The following is a 16,562-nucleotide window of genomic DNA, read 5'->3' as shown; positions in this document are numbered from 1 at the left end:
TTACTTGTTATTCTAATATGAGGTAGTTTACCGATTGGCAAGAGAAATGTAGGTCTTTTATCCACAGGGAATAAGGGTGGCGCAATTTTGACCGGGTAGAGCAAACATGAGCCATTTTATCAATTATTACGTAAAATAATATGACTAATTGGTATTCTACATGTTAATATGATTTTTTTATTAAGCAAGTTTGATTAGGGCTGGGCATTCGGTTTAAATGGTTAATACGGTTTGGTTTATTCGGTGTTTTATAATTTCGGTTTTGAAGAAATGGAAACCGAATTAATCACACAATATTTAGAAACCGAACCATATTAATCATAATATATCGGTTCGGTTTATTTGGTTAACCGAAAACCAAAATACATGCACTCATTAGTATATATCACAAGAGCTAGCAACCTCGACATCAGTCAGTGCTTTATTCGGTCAAGCAAACTAGTAAACATAATTAAGTGTAAAATCACATGGGGCGTTACATGTATTATGTACGGAAGAATATGTGTGATGCGTGTAAACTATGCAACTCATGCACTAATTGATACACTAATTGCTAGTTACTTCCATAACCAAGCGCCGGGCATGCATACATACTCCTACGAGATATTGCATGGATAGAAATCTTAATAAGTACTCCCTCCGTCCCATAATGTAAGACTTTTTTTATATTAACGTCTTACATTATGGAACGAAGGGAGTACTTACTAGAAGAATACGGCCATCGACTATGTTGCATGCAAACAATAGTAAAATAATCTAAACAGATTCAATTAGCCATGTTAGTATGGCGTTACGGTAGGAGTACTAGTTAGATTGTGAGATTAGAAACTCATCTAGCGGCTGGCCGGACGTCTGCCACAACCAAAGTATTTGCCAGAGGACGCGCCCCCGCTGCACTTTCGAAAACAAGGTATTGCTTGGGGTATCGTACATATCGGTTTTTTTGATGTATTCGGCTTTTGGGCACTGAAAACCGAACAAAAACCAAACATCGAACAACCATAAAATTTCCCACTGAACAAAAAATCGAACCACCGAATTAATAGATAAATCGGTTAATATGGTTCAGTTCTGTTCGGTTTTTCGGTTTTCAGTTCAAAAGTGCCCACCCCTAAGTTTGATATAGGATAAATCTAAGACTTTAATTATTTTGGAACGGAGACGAATACATGATAAACCCGCACTACCATCCATACAGGTAAATTTATTCTGCTACGTACTCGACATATTAAGTACCTAGCGCTCGAGAGATATTATTTTAGCACACGCACACAGAAACAAGCAATCTAGAATCCCCTCCATGGTCGTCGTCGGCCGGCCGGCCGAGTCCGACGGCCGGTGAACACGGTTTTCAGGCGTCGGACCAGGTGACAGGCACGACGCCGACGTCGGTGTCGAGCCCGAGCGCCTCCCACACGGCGGCGGAGGTGTCGACGACGTCGTCCTTGCAGCCGTAGTTGGAGTCGCACTCGTCCACCACGCGGGCCTCCACGGTGCGCCCGTCGCGCTTGCTGGTGATGCGGATCGTCTTGTGGCACCGCCGCCCGCCGGCGTACCACCGCGTCGACAGCGCCGCGATCATGTCCTTGTTGCTGTGGTACTTGCCGTCGCACGCCGCCGGCCCGCCGCCCTCCTGGCCCTTCTCGAAGCCGTTCACCGTCATAATGCCCGGGGTGCCGCCGTGGCCGCCCGGGGTCGACGGGCAGTGGGGCTTCTTGTGCTTGTGCTGCATGCCCGGCTCGGGGCCGTCGTCCTCGGCGTCGTCGCACGGGTCCGGCTTGGCGTGGTGGTGGTGCCGGGCCACCGCGCTCGTCGACGCTTGCAGCAGGATCACAAGCGCGGCCACGACCACCAGCTTGGCGCTCGCCATTGCTGAAGCTCCCTGCCTTCTTGATTACCTGCTAGCCTGTAGCTTCAACTTGGCTTGCCGTGGGTACTGAACTAGTGGTGCTGACGAGTTTATATAGGCGCCCGCGTATGTGTACACATGTGCATGCATGGCGGCATTTGTGTGGCTCCTGAGTCCTGACCGACCTCTGGCGTAAGAGCTTCCGGATCAATGTCTTTTTCAGATGAGCGTACGTGGGCATTCGCCGAGTAAGATACTCTGTCGGCATGCTCGAGACAGGGCGTGATTAAAATGGCCCTGAGTGTACCTCGAGATGAGTTAGTTTGGATTACATGGTGTCGCCATTGCTCCAGCGTTAATATCTGAGGGCAGAACGGGGCATGTCGCTCTTCGCACAGAGATGGTATCAATTTTTACTACACAAAGCTGATTGATCGGAAAGTGCTTCGATATGAATGGGTTTGGGCATCATTACCGTTGAAATTTTGGAGTAAAAACCGACAAGGCAATGGGTGTATAGATCGACCAATCTCTTTTTTTTTTTGCAATAATAATTCAGGTCTATTATCAGAGTTCTCCGAAAGTATAAAGCACGTCAAACATAATAATAAATTATATCGAGACTTCAAGACAACCAAACGACCATTATCGCTGCCAGAACGAGCCGTCGACGCGCCGCTGTCGCCGTTCCCCTATTGGACCCGGCTTGAGATGACAACCGGGAAGTTTTCGTGCACGTGCCCCTAAAGACCAGCGCCCTGGAGCCGCACTCGTCGTCGTTGAGCCCTTGAATACATCTGAAGCAAGCCCGCAAAAAAAGGAATACATCTGAAGCACCTGGCAGCAAATATCGCCACACGACGAGGAACCCTAACCTTACCTTCCCAAGGAGATGGCAGGAATCTATGCTGGAGCTCCGTCGAGTCAACTACGTCCAACTCAAGGAGGATCGGAGACCAGAAGACAAACTCAAAGAAGAAGTGTTGCATCCGTTTGAGCACCGCACTTACGAGGACTAAAAAAAATCCTAACCTAAACTACCAACCGGAGCAGAGGCACCGGGATTCTCTTCCCCGCCACCGGCCGTCTGAGCGGCAGATAGAGGGGAGGCAAATCCACGGACTCGGTCGGTAGAGTTTGGAGAGTAAAGTTTGCCCTAGCTAGCTAGGGTTTTCTAGTTAGGAGACGATAAGGCTTCGATCTCTCCATAGACCAATCTGTACCTAGCAATAGACTCCTTTTCGGGAGCGAAAGATAGGAGAGCACCCCTTCTCCCGAAGTTACGGGCGAACTCCCTGAATTAGGAATTTCATAGATAGAGAAGGAAAGTGTTGCTGTGTCAAATCGAGATTGTGTGGGTGTCCGCTCATGTTCGACGCTATCGAAAAGAAACGAGGTCAAGATCCGTTGTTACCAGTACCGACGAAATGGCACGATCTCAAACTTCTAGGGCGGCAAGGAGATTCCTCGACGAGGACTAGGATCTCCCCCCTTATCTTAGAAGGGTCGTCTGAGGGTTCGCCGCGCACATAGTGATTCATACAATAACATTTCATATCAAGATTTAAATAAATAACAATGGCAAGTATATACACCCTTTGTCCCATAATGTAAGACGTTTTTTGACACTTGTAGTGTAGTGTCAGAAAATGTTGTAGTGTAGTGTCAGAAAACGTCTTACATCATGGGACCGAGGGAGTATTTCATAAGAAAACTTGTGCATTTTAATAGTGAACAGTGCATGTAACACATGTTTTATTGTGTAGCTCACATGTTAAAGTATATCATCTTGGACTTTTATACGTATGCAAACAAGACAATTAATTTTTCGATTTTTGAATTTTCCAAAAAGGCCTCCATGACGCCTGAGCTACAAAACGACTTATCTGCGGCGCACCCCACTTTAAAGATAAAACACACTCGATTATTTCCCTCAGTCCCAAAAGTGTGGATACTAGAACAATCCCTACATGCCACTGAGTAGTTGTCGAACTGAAGTTCGAGCATCACCTTCATTGCCGGTAAACTGGAAAATCATCGCAACAACGATTCGGCAGGGGCCAAACGGTGATTAATTGTCACATCAACTCTTGTGCAACGAAATGACGCTCTCCTCAGTGGCAACGGCCTATTGTTCTCTAGTGTCATTTTTTGTACGAACTCTTCTCTGGTGTCATCGAACAGAGAGACATTAGCAAGCAACTTAATAATTAGAAACACACCAAAAAGTACCTAGTCCCTATGAAAAAATATCAAAGCATTATCCCTGAAGTCAGAAAACCCAAAGGTGATGTTGCACCAGCCCAAACAACATCATCAGTTGTAAACAGTAAACAAGGAGAGCAAATAGTGGAAGTGGATACGATTCCACAGATCCCTGCAGACCCTTCTTTTTTTACCTGAAGATCTATCTGGCAACTTTATCGGTCCCGAGAAGAGGGCAGACAAGCCGATGTTTTAGCACGACAGAAACGCTTGTTGTCCATTGAAACGATTCATCAATTTGCTGCTGAAAAAGACAAGCCATTCTGAACTAACTGATTCATGGGGTTGTTTTAGGCTGTCATTCATGGCACTGAGTATACATCCTAATGCAGATTGAGGTAATACCTTTACAAGATCAGAAGTTCAGAATAAGTGAAAAATAACAACCATTTCCGCTGCTATCTGTCAGGGCAAACTAGGAAGTCGAACTTTGTCGAAGGAGAGAAAGCTGACGCGTCCATTATCAACTTGACAAAATTTAAGAGGAATGCCGTCACACTTGCTTTCGATAGTTTCCAGTTCATCCCTTGATGGTGGTTTGTCTCTGCACCAAATTGAATAAACAAGAGCTATGATGGAAAGAAATATCATTCAAGAGATCATATGCATCCAACCACAAACTGCTAAGCCCAAATTCATATATACATGGCATTTTTTCGTGTCTCCTTGCCTACTTCTATAACTTTTATGATGTTCCGGTTCTGCAAATTTGTGGCTTCACGTGTTTCATTACCACTACATGCTTAGAATCACTAGTTATTCTGTTGGGAAAAAGTTTGTCACGAAAATGAGAACCCGTGATAAGTGGGACTGATGGTAATATGATAAGCATATAAATACAAGAAATCATGATTGATTGCACAGTTCGATTGCAAGACGTAACTTAGTAAGTAAAAATCCGATTGGACACCACAAATATCCTATCAGCTTGGATACTAAGCTTAAATTATATACATTAGCTCAATCATTATAACCACTGTGATAACAAAGCAAAGTATTAAATCTATGTGCATACAATACATTAACAACACAAAAGAGAGATATCCATGTGCACAGAAAGACAGCCAATAACACCTGATAGATAAATCGTGATGCCTAAATGTGCAGAAGTTTCAGAACATCCATTTCAAACCAGAAGAGATTAAAATCATATCAAATACACAATGAACAATTTATGCACTCTTGTAGAAAACCTTGTTATCCTACACTGCCATTTTAAACAAACCTTGTGAACTACTTTAAGATGAAAATGCACTAGTTTATAAGCACAAATGCATGTGAGAAAAGAAACATTACCTTAGCATAGATAGGAGGAAACAAGGGGCTCCAGGGGATGACTTTCTGAATTTGCTATTTGGTAGATACACTTCGAAGGATGGATGTAACCCATCTATGTGCATTTCTTTGAGTAATTTCGTGATGCCGTTGTGGACACCGTCGGCTCTATTGAAGCTCTGGTCAGTGTCAGGCATACGCTCCAGGGAATCAGTGGTTTCACAAGTAGGGTTATTCTTCATTGTCCAGGGGACAGCATAGCGTCCAATAATGTAGCCAAGCAACTTCAAGTGTTTGTAAGCCTGGAAGGCATCCCAGGAGCACCCGTATTTTCCTCCTGCAATCTTTCCATAGATTTCTTCCATTCCTATTGTCCCACCCTCATCATCGAGAAAAATCAATGCCCCTCTTTCTGCCAAAAACCTGCATAGTTTGGTCAGCCAACACACCTCAACTTGAAAGTCAAAGTATTTGAAAACAAAAGGCATGCCATGCAATGCATCCAATGAACGTTTGAGTGCTGCATAGTGTAATTAGTGCACACCGTTGGGTTAAACAAGCACAATCATATTGATTCAAGCATGAGGACTCCAGGACATTCTTTATGTGCATGATCCGAATTCAAAAGACTGCTATTACACATGTGGACAAGATTAGGATCGTGTCTTTGGCAAAAAGATGACATTACTGAACATCCTAATTCGCTGGCAGCTTGGCACATGGTTTGCCGTCCGAAAAGTAAAGGGGGCTTGGGGTTATTAGTCTGGAAGTCAAAAATGAAGCTCTCCTGCTCAAGAACGTTTAAATCCTCCCAGTCTGGAACCTAGTCTTCTGCGGGATATTATAAGTTGATGTTCAGCTGTCTCCAGGTTGCCCGCTGTTTGAACTTATTTGGAAAAGTAAATGTTTGCCAAAACAGAAGGTTTTCATGTGGCTATTAACTGTGGACCGGCTTAATACAAGAGACGTGATAGATAGAAGACACTGGACGATTGAGTCTGGGGTGAATTGTGCTCTATGTCAAGTCAGTGTCAGAGAGTCTAGAGAACATCTGTTTTTTAACATCAGTGGCCCTTGCTTCATGGAAATAGTTTCATCTGCCTTATGGAACATTTGGAAGCAGCGTAATGATTGGATTTTTGATTAAAAAAAAAGCCTGCTTCACTTGTTGGTTGGCGCAGAAGATTGATTAGTGACCTGAACCTCATCACATTTAGAGTTAAAACAGTGGAAGTGGAGCCACTGAAAGCTTGGATTGCTTCTATTTCTTAAACCCTCGGTTTTCTCTAGTTTCCATTTTGTTCTTTTTATCAGTATAGGCTCCTCTCCCTTTTTTTTCTGTTCTGTTGGGGGCCATCTCAACCCCAATGTAAAATACGTATGTAAATTCCGTTTACTCTTCTTTTTAATGAAAATTTATACCGGATTCCCCTACTGTTTGCCCGTAAAGAAAAAAGAACTCCAGGACATGCTCCGCATTTCTTAGACGAAAGACGTCATGCACACGGCTTGATAAGAAGCCCCAACGGCCACGGTAGCATATTCACAGAGCAAATAACCATGCTGTAGTATCGCGGCATTTCATCAAACAGGTAGCGTACCCGATCTCCTCGACATTGTAGTACAGCTTGCCGCCTCGTGTGACGCCGGTGGTCAGCCAGAGCTTCCCCTTGCTGTCCAACACCTCCGCCGCGCCGGCCTCCTCCACCCACCGCGCCCGCGACGCCACGTTCCTGCTCCACAACATATGCAATGCAACCCGCTGAACTATCCACAAGCGCACCGGCAGAAGCAACAAACAGATCAACCGCAAGAGGGGAGCCGAGAGCACGCACCTGAACTGGACTCTCGAGGACGTCGGCGCCGCGTCCGAGAGGAAGGGGTTGAGGTGGTGCTCCTCCCCGTCGTCCTCCGCGGCAGCGGCGGCAGAGGCAGCCCCGGGAGCGCGGCCCCTTCGCCGCCGGTCTCGCGGCGCAGCCGCCATGGACCGCTCCCTGTAACCTACCAAAAATTTCAACGACCCGTCACACTGGAAACGGGCCCCCAGAAAAGGCAGGCCGCACACAGACGTGGGCCAAGATAGCGGGCCCTGACAGGCGGGGCCCAAATGGGGAAGAGACGTGTGTGCCTTTTTATCGCGAGACCTCGTCTTCAACCCCCTTTCGCATCCTTTTCATTCAAAACAGGCAGGGCAGGGAGAGGGGAGGAGGTGGAGGCGCCGAGCGAAGGAAAAAAAATCAAGTGCACTCGTCGGCGGCGCGGCGCGGCGGCTGCCTCCTCTGCTCGTCCGATCGAGCTCGCTTCGTCGGGTGAGCGCGGTACGTCCCCCTGTCTCGGCGCGTATCTTCTCTGCTCGTGGCGATTTCCGCTGGATTTGCCTCCGCGGTAGGCGCCGATCCAGCGAGGTAGTTGCGGGTCGGGAGCTGTTCTTCGATTGGGTCCCCGCGCGGCTTCCCCGACGATTCTGAGGCGGAATTCGTCCATTTCTAGCCAGATTCGCCGTCGATTCGGTGCGGCTACCTTAGGAATTGGGAAATCGGGGGCATCTGTGCGCTTGCTGTCCTGCTCGTTTCGTGCTCTAGCTCGCAGACGGGTCTCCGGCTTGATCGTTCCATGGTGATGGTCCCCGGCTGCGGGATTCAGCAAGTCGTTAGGTTTATGCCCCGATTTTGTTACTGCTCGTGGTTCTGTTCACTGCCCCAGTTGGGACTTCTTTTTTTAGTTCAAATTTCGTCACGAACGAGTGGTTGGATTTCGCATTGTTGGTCCTCGGTAGCTTTGTCGAGATGGTCCAAAGTTTGATCTGAGCATCGATGTCCTTGATTTATTTATACTGCAAAGATGGTCACAGGGTAAAATGCTTGCTGATAGTTGGCACTTGACAGATAGTTTATCGTAAAAGCAAGTAACTGTTGAATCACATCTCTTTCAGTCTCAGGTCGATTCGGGAGCTGAAGGGAGCATGAGTACTGCCAACGGCACACGGCGTGCCTCAAGAAGGCAATCACAAGATGCTGATAAGGTCGTCGTGAACTTGGTCTCAACCCCCCCAGCGGCGGGCAGCCGTCGTGGAGTATCGACCTCTAACGCTGGCGCGCGCACCTCACCCATTGACGTGGAAGCCCTCGAGGATGAAGTGCAGGTCGTATCAGCTTCACAAGTGCCTCCTCAGGTAACTTCGCGAGGCAGTAAGTTCATAGTGATGTTTAAGGACCATGGTGTATACATTCACTTTTCAAATAGGTTCTGTACTTCCTATTGAGGAAGAGTATTATAACTTGGTTATTACATGAATATGATACATCATTTCTGGCATTTATATTGAGTCTTCTTGCATTTTGCAGAGGAGGAACCGGAGACCTAGGAGGCAGCCTGTGACAGTAGTTGATCTCGATGTACATGCTACCCGGCAAGGTTAATTCGCTACTTAGTCTTACTATGTTGCATTCTGTAGAGTTATTTTGGCTTCTAACATTACGGAAATTGTTTGGTATATTCTTCATCATTCTATTATCATCTGCCTAATCAATTCTTCTGGAATTATCCAATTTATAAAAAATCACCTATATCATGCTGCTAAGATGACCGTAAGTGCTGATTATACAATGTGACATAAGTTTACTTTCTAGTGGGAACAGACATATATAAGCTATGCTGAAAATTGGACCCGTGGCTTTCTTTTGTGGCTAATTTCCTATATAATAACTTCATGTTGCAACGCGATACATATATATTGATGCTGACTCTGGAAACCACAGCTGGAAGTTGTAAAATACTCCTTCCGTCCCAAAATAAGGAGGGAGTATTTGTCAATATGCTGTATGACTATATATCACTGTCATTTAAGCCTCCTTATCTGCCTCATTGTTTATTCAATCAGGAGTTTCTCATGATGATAATGCAACAGTGCTTTCTCCTAACACAAGGAACAAACGCCCAAGAGTTGCTCCTGTAATAGACATCTCTCCAGAAACAGGAGAAGGGTCCAGCTTACAGGTATTTAATTTTTTTTGAAGGGATTAAATCCTCTTAGCTTTGAGTCCAGTTTGATGAATGATTAGTGATTACTTATTAGTTGTTCTCTACTTTGTCCTTTATGTGAATAACAGCTGACATCTAGTGCACGATGCACCCCTTTGTTTGTTCTATAGAGTTTGGCATTATGTTGCCCTTTTAGTGGACTAAGGGTGTAACTATGTTTGATTAAGTTGAAAGAATTTCTCGTTGTATGTTCAAGTCATACTTGCAGTTCTCTGATGATGTCACATAGACCTGTCCAGATTGTTCTCGACTGGCCAACGGTTAAGACTCTTGGTCGCACTGAAAATTTAGCAATTGTTAAATTTCAAGAAGCATTTTGCCGTCTGTTATGTAGGTACAGTGTACTAACATGTTTACTTTATACCCCCTCCGTCCCAAAATAAGTGTCCACTTTGTACTAAAGTTGAGACACTTATTTTAGAACGGAGGGAGTAGTTTATAACTTACGCTATAGGATATTTTTCATCTAAGAAAGCTGCTCTATACATTCAATCCCGGCGTCCAGTTCCTACTAGCATGTTGCCTCGTGATTTGTGCTAAACTCTGGCTACCTGCGTTTTCATTCTTGGCAGTCAAAAAATGCGGGGAAAACTAGCAAAGAGCATCTGAATGTGGCTCCAAAGGAACCCATCTTCACCTGCCCGGTGTGTTGGAACAAGTTGGATGAGCCAGCCACAACAATGTGCGGCCACATCTTCTGCACAAACTGCATAAAGCAAGCCATCCAGTTCCAGAAGAAATGTCCTACCTGCCGGAAGCACCTGAAGATGAACAATTTCCATCGCATTTACCTTCCTAACACCTCCCGTTAAGGTGAGCCCTTTCAGTTTCTATACGCCATAATCTGTTGAGCTTCAATTTCATCAGATACAGGTCCGTTTGATGTGTTAAACTGAACCTCTGACTTTGAAATCTATTGTCAGGGTCAGGAGTCCTCCCAGGGAGAACCATGGTGGATCTTCTGCTGGGGAGCATTGTGTACCATCATCACCTAGATGAATGTATGGGAATGGGTCGGTAGGAGTTCATCGTCCTGATGACCGGACTGGATAACCTTCTGCCTGAAATGGGGTTAACCTGATAAACAGAGTGGATAGCTTTCTGCCTGAAATGGGTTTAACAAATTTGCCTGTAGCCTTCCATTATATTGTTTGCGGCAACTTAAAAATGTTGTATGTATTAGGCTAATAGCCTTGTACCCTTTTCTTCTCCATAGTTGGTCGATGTAACTGCGTTTTGGTATTTCTGTTCAGTGCCGTGCTATGTTCTGAAGTGACTGCCCTGGCATTTTATCAGCTGCCCAGGTAGGTATGGCTGAGGACGTAGATGATCTTGTCCCCAGGGGAACTTCACAGTCATGCCAACAAGCAGACACACTGAAGTAATTTTGTTTTGTAAATACAACAGTTATAAATGTCAAGAATCACAGACTATTACAAGCGCATCCAAAACTATTCCCTATCATCATGGGTTTCTTCATTCTGATCACTTGCAATATTAGTCTAAGAATTTACTATTAACTAGAACAACATCTACTTTAGGCCTTTGCTGGCAGCTTGTTCATTATGGGGCTGATCTTTTCATCAGAGAGACCCCTTTGGGGGTCAACCTTGTAGGTTTCGTAGAAGTCCAGTATTTCCATTGAAATATTCTTCACCTGGGTATTGCAAATGAATCTCGATCAATTGGATGGGTATTATGAGGGGGAAGGGGGGTGGGGAGTATTCACAAACATGCGCTTACAATGTTCATATCAACATGAAGTTCTTCAAACCATGAAGTTGTATCCTTATCTTTAAGAACACTGGCAATGTATATACAAGCCAATGCAATCATATAGGGAGGCTGTACGAGAATAAGGTCCATTTTGTAAGTATCATTGACAAGGCCCCTGCAAGTAACCATGACCGATCAGAATAGATATATGCCAAGCTGAAGATTAAGCATGATAGAAGCGTTTCACTTGTATTTGTTTTCCATGTGATCCCAGATAAAAGCTATCGCCTTATTGACTAACTGAGTAACTGTGCTGTAATACATCAAATGAGAAGGAAAACCCAGCTGAGGTACTTCTATCATATGTCCCTACAATCCTACAGGCTACAGTTCTATCAAGGATATTCAGAACATCAATGCCAAATGTAAATACCGTTGATAAACTCAAAATATATATTAGGAGAAATCCTGAAACAAGGACACCAAAAGACAAGTCTGCTTTCTCTGGGACTAACATGCTCATGTCATAAAAACATTTGTCTAAGAAAAGCTACGGTAGATGCTTTGAGTGACATTTGGTGGTTAAAATCTAAGGCCCTGTTCGGAGGTACTCCGCTCCCGAGCTCCACTTCCGGAGCAGGTGGAGTCGTAGTTGAAATTTGTGGAGCGGCGGTTTACCAGCTCCACAACTCTCAGGATTTCTAGGAGCTGGGAGGTTTCCGAACAACCCCTAAATATCTACTGTAGCTTTTCTTAGATAGAAAGGTCAACAAAGCACAAAAATAATAATAATGCGTCTGTGGTTGAATTATAAAGGTCTAGAAGTTCAATTCCAGAATAGCAGCATTCACAAATCAATTTAATGCTACACGGCATAGTTTCATTCATGAAGCAGTGCTTACCAGGCAAACTGTGTCAGGTCTGTTACGCCAGCATCCTGCAATAAACTGCAAACGGAAAATCTCTCTTAGGGGAACAGACTATAAGAGGCTCCCTACTTCCATTGAAATGTCATTTGTTACTCGTATAAGATACCACAGGAAACAGAATCATACTGTAAAAGAGGACGATAAGGGTGGTAAACAACTAAATAATAGTCAAGCGCTTCCAGGAGCTTCATTTCCATTTCAAGAATATCCTTAATTTCAAATCGGTACTTATCATCAGAACCTGCTATCAAGGGGAACCACTAAACCGTTAGTGCAGCTCTTCCAAGTAAACTGTGTACCTGTATGATCATGATTCATGAGACTTACCACACATCTTTTTTATGTAGAAGACGAGAAGCCTTGCTTGCACTGTGCTCTCCTCTACCTTTGATGCTAAATATAAACAAGCCGGGGCTACCAAACGAGGGTCATACTCACTCATGCTCTTTCTGTAAAAAGATTCAGCATTAGGACAAAAGTATACCTGCTTACATAAAGTACTACATTTGGTTTAAGGAGAAATGTAAAACAAGCAAACGAAATAAACCTTCATATCCAACTTTTGCTCACATCAAGTATAAAAACAGGAGTTTGATCCTCGATGTTCAGAACACTACCAGTTGAAATTTATAGTTACAGAGAAGTTGCATAGTACTAGGTTTAGCTGATATGCATGAGTTCTGATTGAAGCAAGTTAAGAACCATTAATATCTACAATATCACGAGTTCTGATTGGGTGATTGGAGCAGCGTGAAATCTTAGAGGGTTCTCACTGAAGCACTGAATTTCCCGTCAGAACAAAGAAAGAAACAGCAAAAAACGTCATATAGTCATAGTATACGAAACATCCAGTAAGTTGACCATCTTAGATCCTAGGGGAACACAGCACCTTACAGCCTAAAAAAGTAGTATCATAGTTTCCTTTCTCCAGCTAATTAAAACGATAGTCAAATTTAGGCAAGAAATCAGAGATCAGAGGGGTGGGGCACTCTTTCTTCATGATGAATAGAAAGAAACTACATATCCCATGTATCCTTCTTAGGTGAGAATCATACCTTGTATAGACACGCCTGAAGTAAGTGATGGCAGTAGCTATGACTCTGAAATAGCAACGATTTAAGATGATTGGCATCACGAATTAATCCCAGAAAAACCGAGAGGAAAATGTACTGCGTATTAGTGGACAAATGGCAACTCTAATCTTATAAGAACAGCCCCAACAAACATGTGATTAATAAACAGTACACATAAAGCACAACAAACAATGCCACTGAGCCAGCGAATTCTTTATATTTTTTTATGAAAGCAGGTAGTTTATATATCAATCTTGAAGTTCAAACAAACTATGCAGAAATATTGTAAGGAAGATGAAACCTGATGAGCGAAAGTATGAATGTGTTTCCCGTAATACTGTAATAAGTCAGTACTTTGTACGCTAATATGTATAACTCTTGTCCATATGGAAGTAACCACTTCAGTAAAGTAACTGAAAATATTTATTACTCCCTCTGTAAACTAATATAAGAGCGTTTAGATCACTAAAGTAGTGATCTAAACATTCTTATATTAATTTACGGAGGGAGTAGTAGATAGACGCAAGCATTGTTTTCATTTCCTTGGCAAGTGCAAAACACTATGGAGATTTCCTTGGTTAAGCGTAGAAGGAAAGCATGCTAAGTCCAAAATAGCCTAAATGCAGAACATAAGTTTTGTTGGTTCATTAGAGTCCAAATATGACATTACAGAATTGAAAACAAAAGTGCAGGCCAGGCAATGGATCCAAGGTCCAACCTTTGTCTAACTTTCACCTGCTGCGCCAACCGCCATATATCTGAAACCAACAAATGCTTTACTCCGTAAGAACAAAATATTGCAAATCAAGCAAACTCTAAAGTGATAATTTGTGGCCGCCGCAAATGGAAGGAAATGAATTGCACTGGACCCATGCTGATGGTATGAACTGCCAATTAATGAACACAAACAATTGCCACAACTTGAGATCACAAAAATGCTGTTATAAAACAAGGAGATCACGAATTTGTATTTCTGAATCAGCAACTTAGAAGGAGCATCGTACGATCTGTTCGCTCTTGATTCGACGGGTACGGTAGGGAATTGCTCAAAATTTGTGTCACAGTGAATATTTACACTGCAGAGAAACTAAACGAATACTACTCTGCGAGCAAGGGACGGGGAGGAGCTCACGTACGGGAGGACATGTGGATCTTGACGAGGCGGAACTCCTCCGTCGTGATGCCCCGCTCCCGGTCCGCCGCCGGCACCACGTCCACGTCCTCCGGGTCCAGAAGCTGCTTGCTGCTCACACCGGATCAAGCGCGCGCACACAACACGCCAAATTAGATGCTTCAATCAATCCGCGCATCACGGGCAAGACAGAATCGATCGAGACCGGGAGCTGGAGACTTACGAGTGCGACGACGCCCAGAAGTTGGCGGCCATCCTTGGCTGGCTACGCCGGCGAGCCTCGCCGGCCGGAGCGGCGGAGCCTCCGCGAATTCGGAGTTCGGAGAAGAGGGGAGCACGGCACCCGAGCTACAGCAAAAGAAGGATTGCGACTCGCGAGTTTTTTTTTTCGGACAAATTGCGACTCGCGAGGTGGTACGCAGTTCCGTTGGGGCCGTGCCCATACTTACGGGCCCTATTAGCGGGGTGCTGGGCTAGAACTCACCGGAGAGCCGTTGTGCGGACCGGCCTGGGCTGCAGTTTTGAGCAATTGGACAAATTAATATGCTTTTCTTTTTTGTTTTGGCAAATTATGTCACTAATTCGACTAAAAAAATCATGTCACTAATATGTAGAATCAGGGGTAACCTGTCAATGATACAAAGTTTTCATTTTCTCAAATCGCTAATGGTTTGGTCGAATTGACTGGGGGCTTTCTCTTTTTTCATACGTGAACAATTCTTCTAGAGTAGTGAACATCTTTTTTTGCGAGTATATAGTCGTGAACATCTCTTATTAGGCATGAACATTTGTCCCGAAATATATGAATATTTTATAAAAAATATGTGTGTGCATTTTATTTGATGAATAATTTTTTTGAAAAATATGGGAATCATTTTTGTAAAATAAATAAATAAATGAGTACTCATTTGCTAAACATGAATATTTCTACTGTTTTTATCTACGTTTTCTTTTATCTTTTGCGAGATATATACATCAACATTTTTTAGAGAATCATGAATGTTTCTTAAAGATTCGTTTGTTTATCATACACATGAAAAAAAATTGTAGTCCAAAATATAACTAAAAGTTAAATAAAAAAGAGAAGACAAAAATAAAAGTGAAAACTTAGAAGACATAAAAAATAAAATAACATACAACAAAGAACAAGAGAAAAGAAAGAAAAATGGAATTCAAGAAAAAGCAAAAAAAAAAAAAAAGAACATACTGGTACAATCAGAGTTTGATAGCTCCCAAATAGACCGCAAGAACACACCACCGAGATAGACAATAAGTAGACACCACAAAAATATGGATGTTTCCCTTCTCCTTATCGCTCTCAACATATGTGTACAGTTTCAAAGCCCTTCTCAACCGAGAAAGGCGTTTTGGCTCTCTAATGTCTCGGGTACCAGAGTTTTCAAAAACAAAAACATATTTTGAATCTTAGATAAAAGAGAAAAATCGACATGTACATCTATGTCTGATCCACATACATGTAGCTTTTTGTTAATAAATATTTTCACTTGTTGGCTGCACAAAAATAGTTTTGTCTATGATGGTGAATACCACATCTATTTAGATCCACATTTTTGCCTTATTTTATGTAGCCGTCAAATCAACATTTTTCTATGAAAGTGTATTTGTGATTGTGGAAAAACTTAAGAACTTTCTAAAATTTTAAATTTCTGTTTTCTATAAAACTTCAAGGGACCCAGGCACCCGAGTTCATTTTAGTAAAATTCGCCCCGAACCTCAGTGTATAGTGATGGCCTATAGAGCAACTAGGGAAGTGCCCACTCTGAAGCACAATAAAACACCATGTGCATTTCTCCAAAGCTAGGATGTCCTAAAACTGCTTCAAAATTTTAGAATAAAGGATCATTTCCAAATACTCCGGTGTAAACATGCATACACTCACAAGCCACCCGGCATCAATACCAACCCCAGTCCTGAGTGGAAAAAAAGGTCTAAACCGCAAAGTATCACCTAGAAATTCGAAAACCCAATTCGGTGCCCTGCACCCGGTCAGAAAAAAAATCAAAATAAATACTTAAAAAATTAAAAAAATCCAAATTTTTTGGTGTGATAGATAATATTATGCGTGAGGTTCGCTCCAAATTCCAACTTATTGGACAACTGAGAAGCTCCCAGGAAAAAAAACAAATCAGGTCTAAACAGTACACTTTTTTTACAGACCCCGAATTTGTCTTTTTTGCTGAGAGTTTCTCAAATGTTCAAATGAGTTGAAACTTGGAGCGCACCTCACACATAAACTTATCTACCACACATAAAAAATGGAA

General features: G+C 43.2%; 3 protein-coding genes across 9 annotated transcripts; 1 reads left to right on the top strand and 2 right to left on the bottom strand.

The window, feature by feature from the left end:
• Nucleotides 1–4,067: 4,067 nt before the first annotated feature.
• LOC123122040 (uncharacterized) lies at nt 4,068–7,494 on the bottom strand. 3 transcript variants are annotated; one of them, XR_006460027.1, is made up of 5 exons: nt 7,225–7,494; nt 6,991–7,122; nt 5,411–5,812; nt 4,460–4,658; nt 4,068–4,358 (listed from the first exon to the last, which is right to left on the bottom strand). XR_006460027.1 is itself a non-coding variant. In XM_044542170.1 (4 exons), exons 1-4 carry the CDS (start codon nt 7,371–7,373, stop codon nt 4,520–4,522), a joined length of 822 nt encoding a protein of 273 aa, XP_044398105.1. In that variant the 5' UTR covers nt 7,374–7,494; the 3' UTR covers nt 4,384–4,519. The 3 variants fall into 3 exon arrangements, 1 of the variants encoding a protein (XP_044398105.1); XR_006460026.1 differs by lacking the exon at nt 4,068–4,358 and adding an exon at nt 4,359–4,377; XM_044542170.1 differs by lacking the exon at nt 4,068–4,358 and having other exon boundaries at nt 4,384–4,658.
• A 65-nt stretch (nt 7,495–7,559) lies between these two features.
• On the top strand, nt 7,560–10,682 carry LOC123122042 (E3 ubiquitin-protein ligase RNF4). Of its 4 annotated transcripts, none has more exons than XM_044542175.1 (6): nt 7,560–7,698; nt 8,322–8,561; nt 8,734–8,803; nt 9,270–9,385; nt 10,003–10,243; nt 10,354–10,682. In XM_044542175.1, the coding sequence occupies exons 2-5, from the start codon at nt 8,352–8,354 to the stop codon at nt 10,240–10,242; spliced, it is 636 nt and encodes a 211-aa protein (XP_044398110.1). In that variant the 5' UTR covers nt 7,560–7,698; nt 8,322–8,351; the 3' UTR covers nt 10,243; nt 10,354–10,682. The 4 variants fall into 4 exon arrangements, with proteins under 4 accessions (XP_044398110.1, XP_044398109.1, XP_044398111.1 ...); XM_044542174.1 differs by having other exon boundaries at nt 7,560–7,707; nt 8,328–8,561; XM_044542176.1 differs by having other exon boundaries at nt 7,560–7,707; nt 9,297–9,385.
• A 125-nt stretch (nt 10,683–10,807) lies between these two features.
• LOC123122041 (cyclin-C1-1) lies at nt 10,808–14,694 on the bottom strand. Of its 2 annotated transcripts, none has more exons than XM_044542171.1 (9): nt 14,504–14,694; nt 14,285–14,391; nt 13,867–13,906; nt 13,131–13,175; nt 12,403–12,524; nt 12,202–12,319; nt 12,049–12,093; nt 11,174–11,321; nt 10,808–11,087 (listed from the first exon to the last, which is right to left on the bottom strand). In XM_044542171.1, the coding sequence occupies exons 1-9, from the start codon at nt 14,533–14,535 to the stop codon at nt 10,968–10,970; spliced, it is 777 nt and encodes a 258-aa protein (XP_044398106.1). In that variant the 5' UTR covers nt 14,536–14,694; the 3' UTR covers nt 10,808–10,967. The 2 variants fall into 2 exon arrangements, with proteins under 2 accessions (XP_044398106.1, XP_044398107.1); XM_044542172.1 differs by having other exon boundaries at nt 12,202–12,316.
• Nucleotides 14,695–16,562: the final 1,868 nt, after the last annotated feature.

This window comes from Triticum aestivum, chromosome 5D (genome assembly GCF_018294505.1).
Source record: "Triticum aestivum cultivar Chinese Spring chromosome 5D, IWGSC CS RefSeq v2.1, whole genome shotgun sequence".
Taxonomy (NCBI): domain Eukaryota; kingdom Viridiplantae; phylum Streptophyta; class Magnoliopsida; order Poales; family Poaceae; genus Triticum; species Triticum aestivum.
This window is presented reverse-complemented; position numbering and strand designations above follow the sequence as displayed.

What these genes read in the sequence shown, in the direction of transcription:
- LOC123122040 (XM_044542170.1), bottom strand. Translation starts at nt 7,373, where the DNA reads ATGGCGGCTGCGCCGCGAGACCGGCGGCGAAGGGGCCGCGCTCCCGGG. An exon ending in TCCTCGAGAGTCCAGTTCAG is followed by an intron (nt 7,123 to 7,224) that starts GTGCGTGCTCTC and finishes GTTGTGGAGCAG; the next exon opens with GAACGTGGCGTCGCGGGCGC. An exon ending in TTCCTCCTATCTATGCTAAG is followed by an intron (nt 4,659 to 5,410) that starts GTAATGTTTCTT and finishes AATTTGGTGCAG; the next exon opens with AGACAAACCACCATCAAGGG.
- LOC123122042 (XM_044542175.1), top strand. Translation starts at nt 8,352, where the DNA reads ATGAGTACTGCCAACGGCACACGGCGTGCCTCAAGAAGGCAATCACAA. An exon ending in TGTACATGCTACCCGGCAAG is followed by an intron (nt 8,804 to 9,269) that starts GTTAATTCGCTA and finishes TTATTCAATCAG; the next exon opens with GAGTTTCTCATGATGATAAT. An exon ending in GAGAAGGGTCCAGCTTACAG is followed by an intron (nt 9,386 to 10,002) that starts GTATTTAATTTT and finishes CATTCTTGGCAG; the next exon opens with TCAAAAAATGCGGGGAAAAC.
- LOC123122041 (XM_044542171.1), bottom strand. Translation starts at nt 14,535, where the DNA reads ATGGCCGCCAACTTCTGGGCGTCGTCGCACTC. An exon ending in TTCTGGGCGTCGTCGCACTC is followed by an intron (nt 14,392 to 14,503) that starts GTAAGTCTCCAG and finishes CGGTGTGAGCAG; the next exon opens with CAAGCAGCTTCTGGACCCGG. An exon ending in CAGGTGAAAGTTAGACAAAG is followed by an intron (nt 13,176 to 13,866) that starts GTTGGACCTTGG and finishes TTGCTATTTCAG; the next exon opens with AGTCATAGCTACTGCCATCA.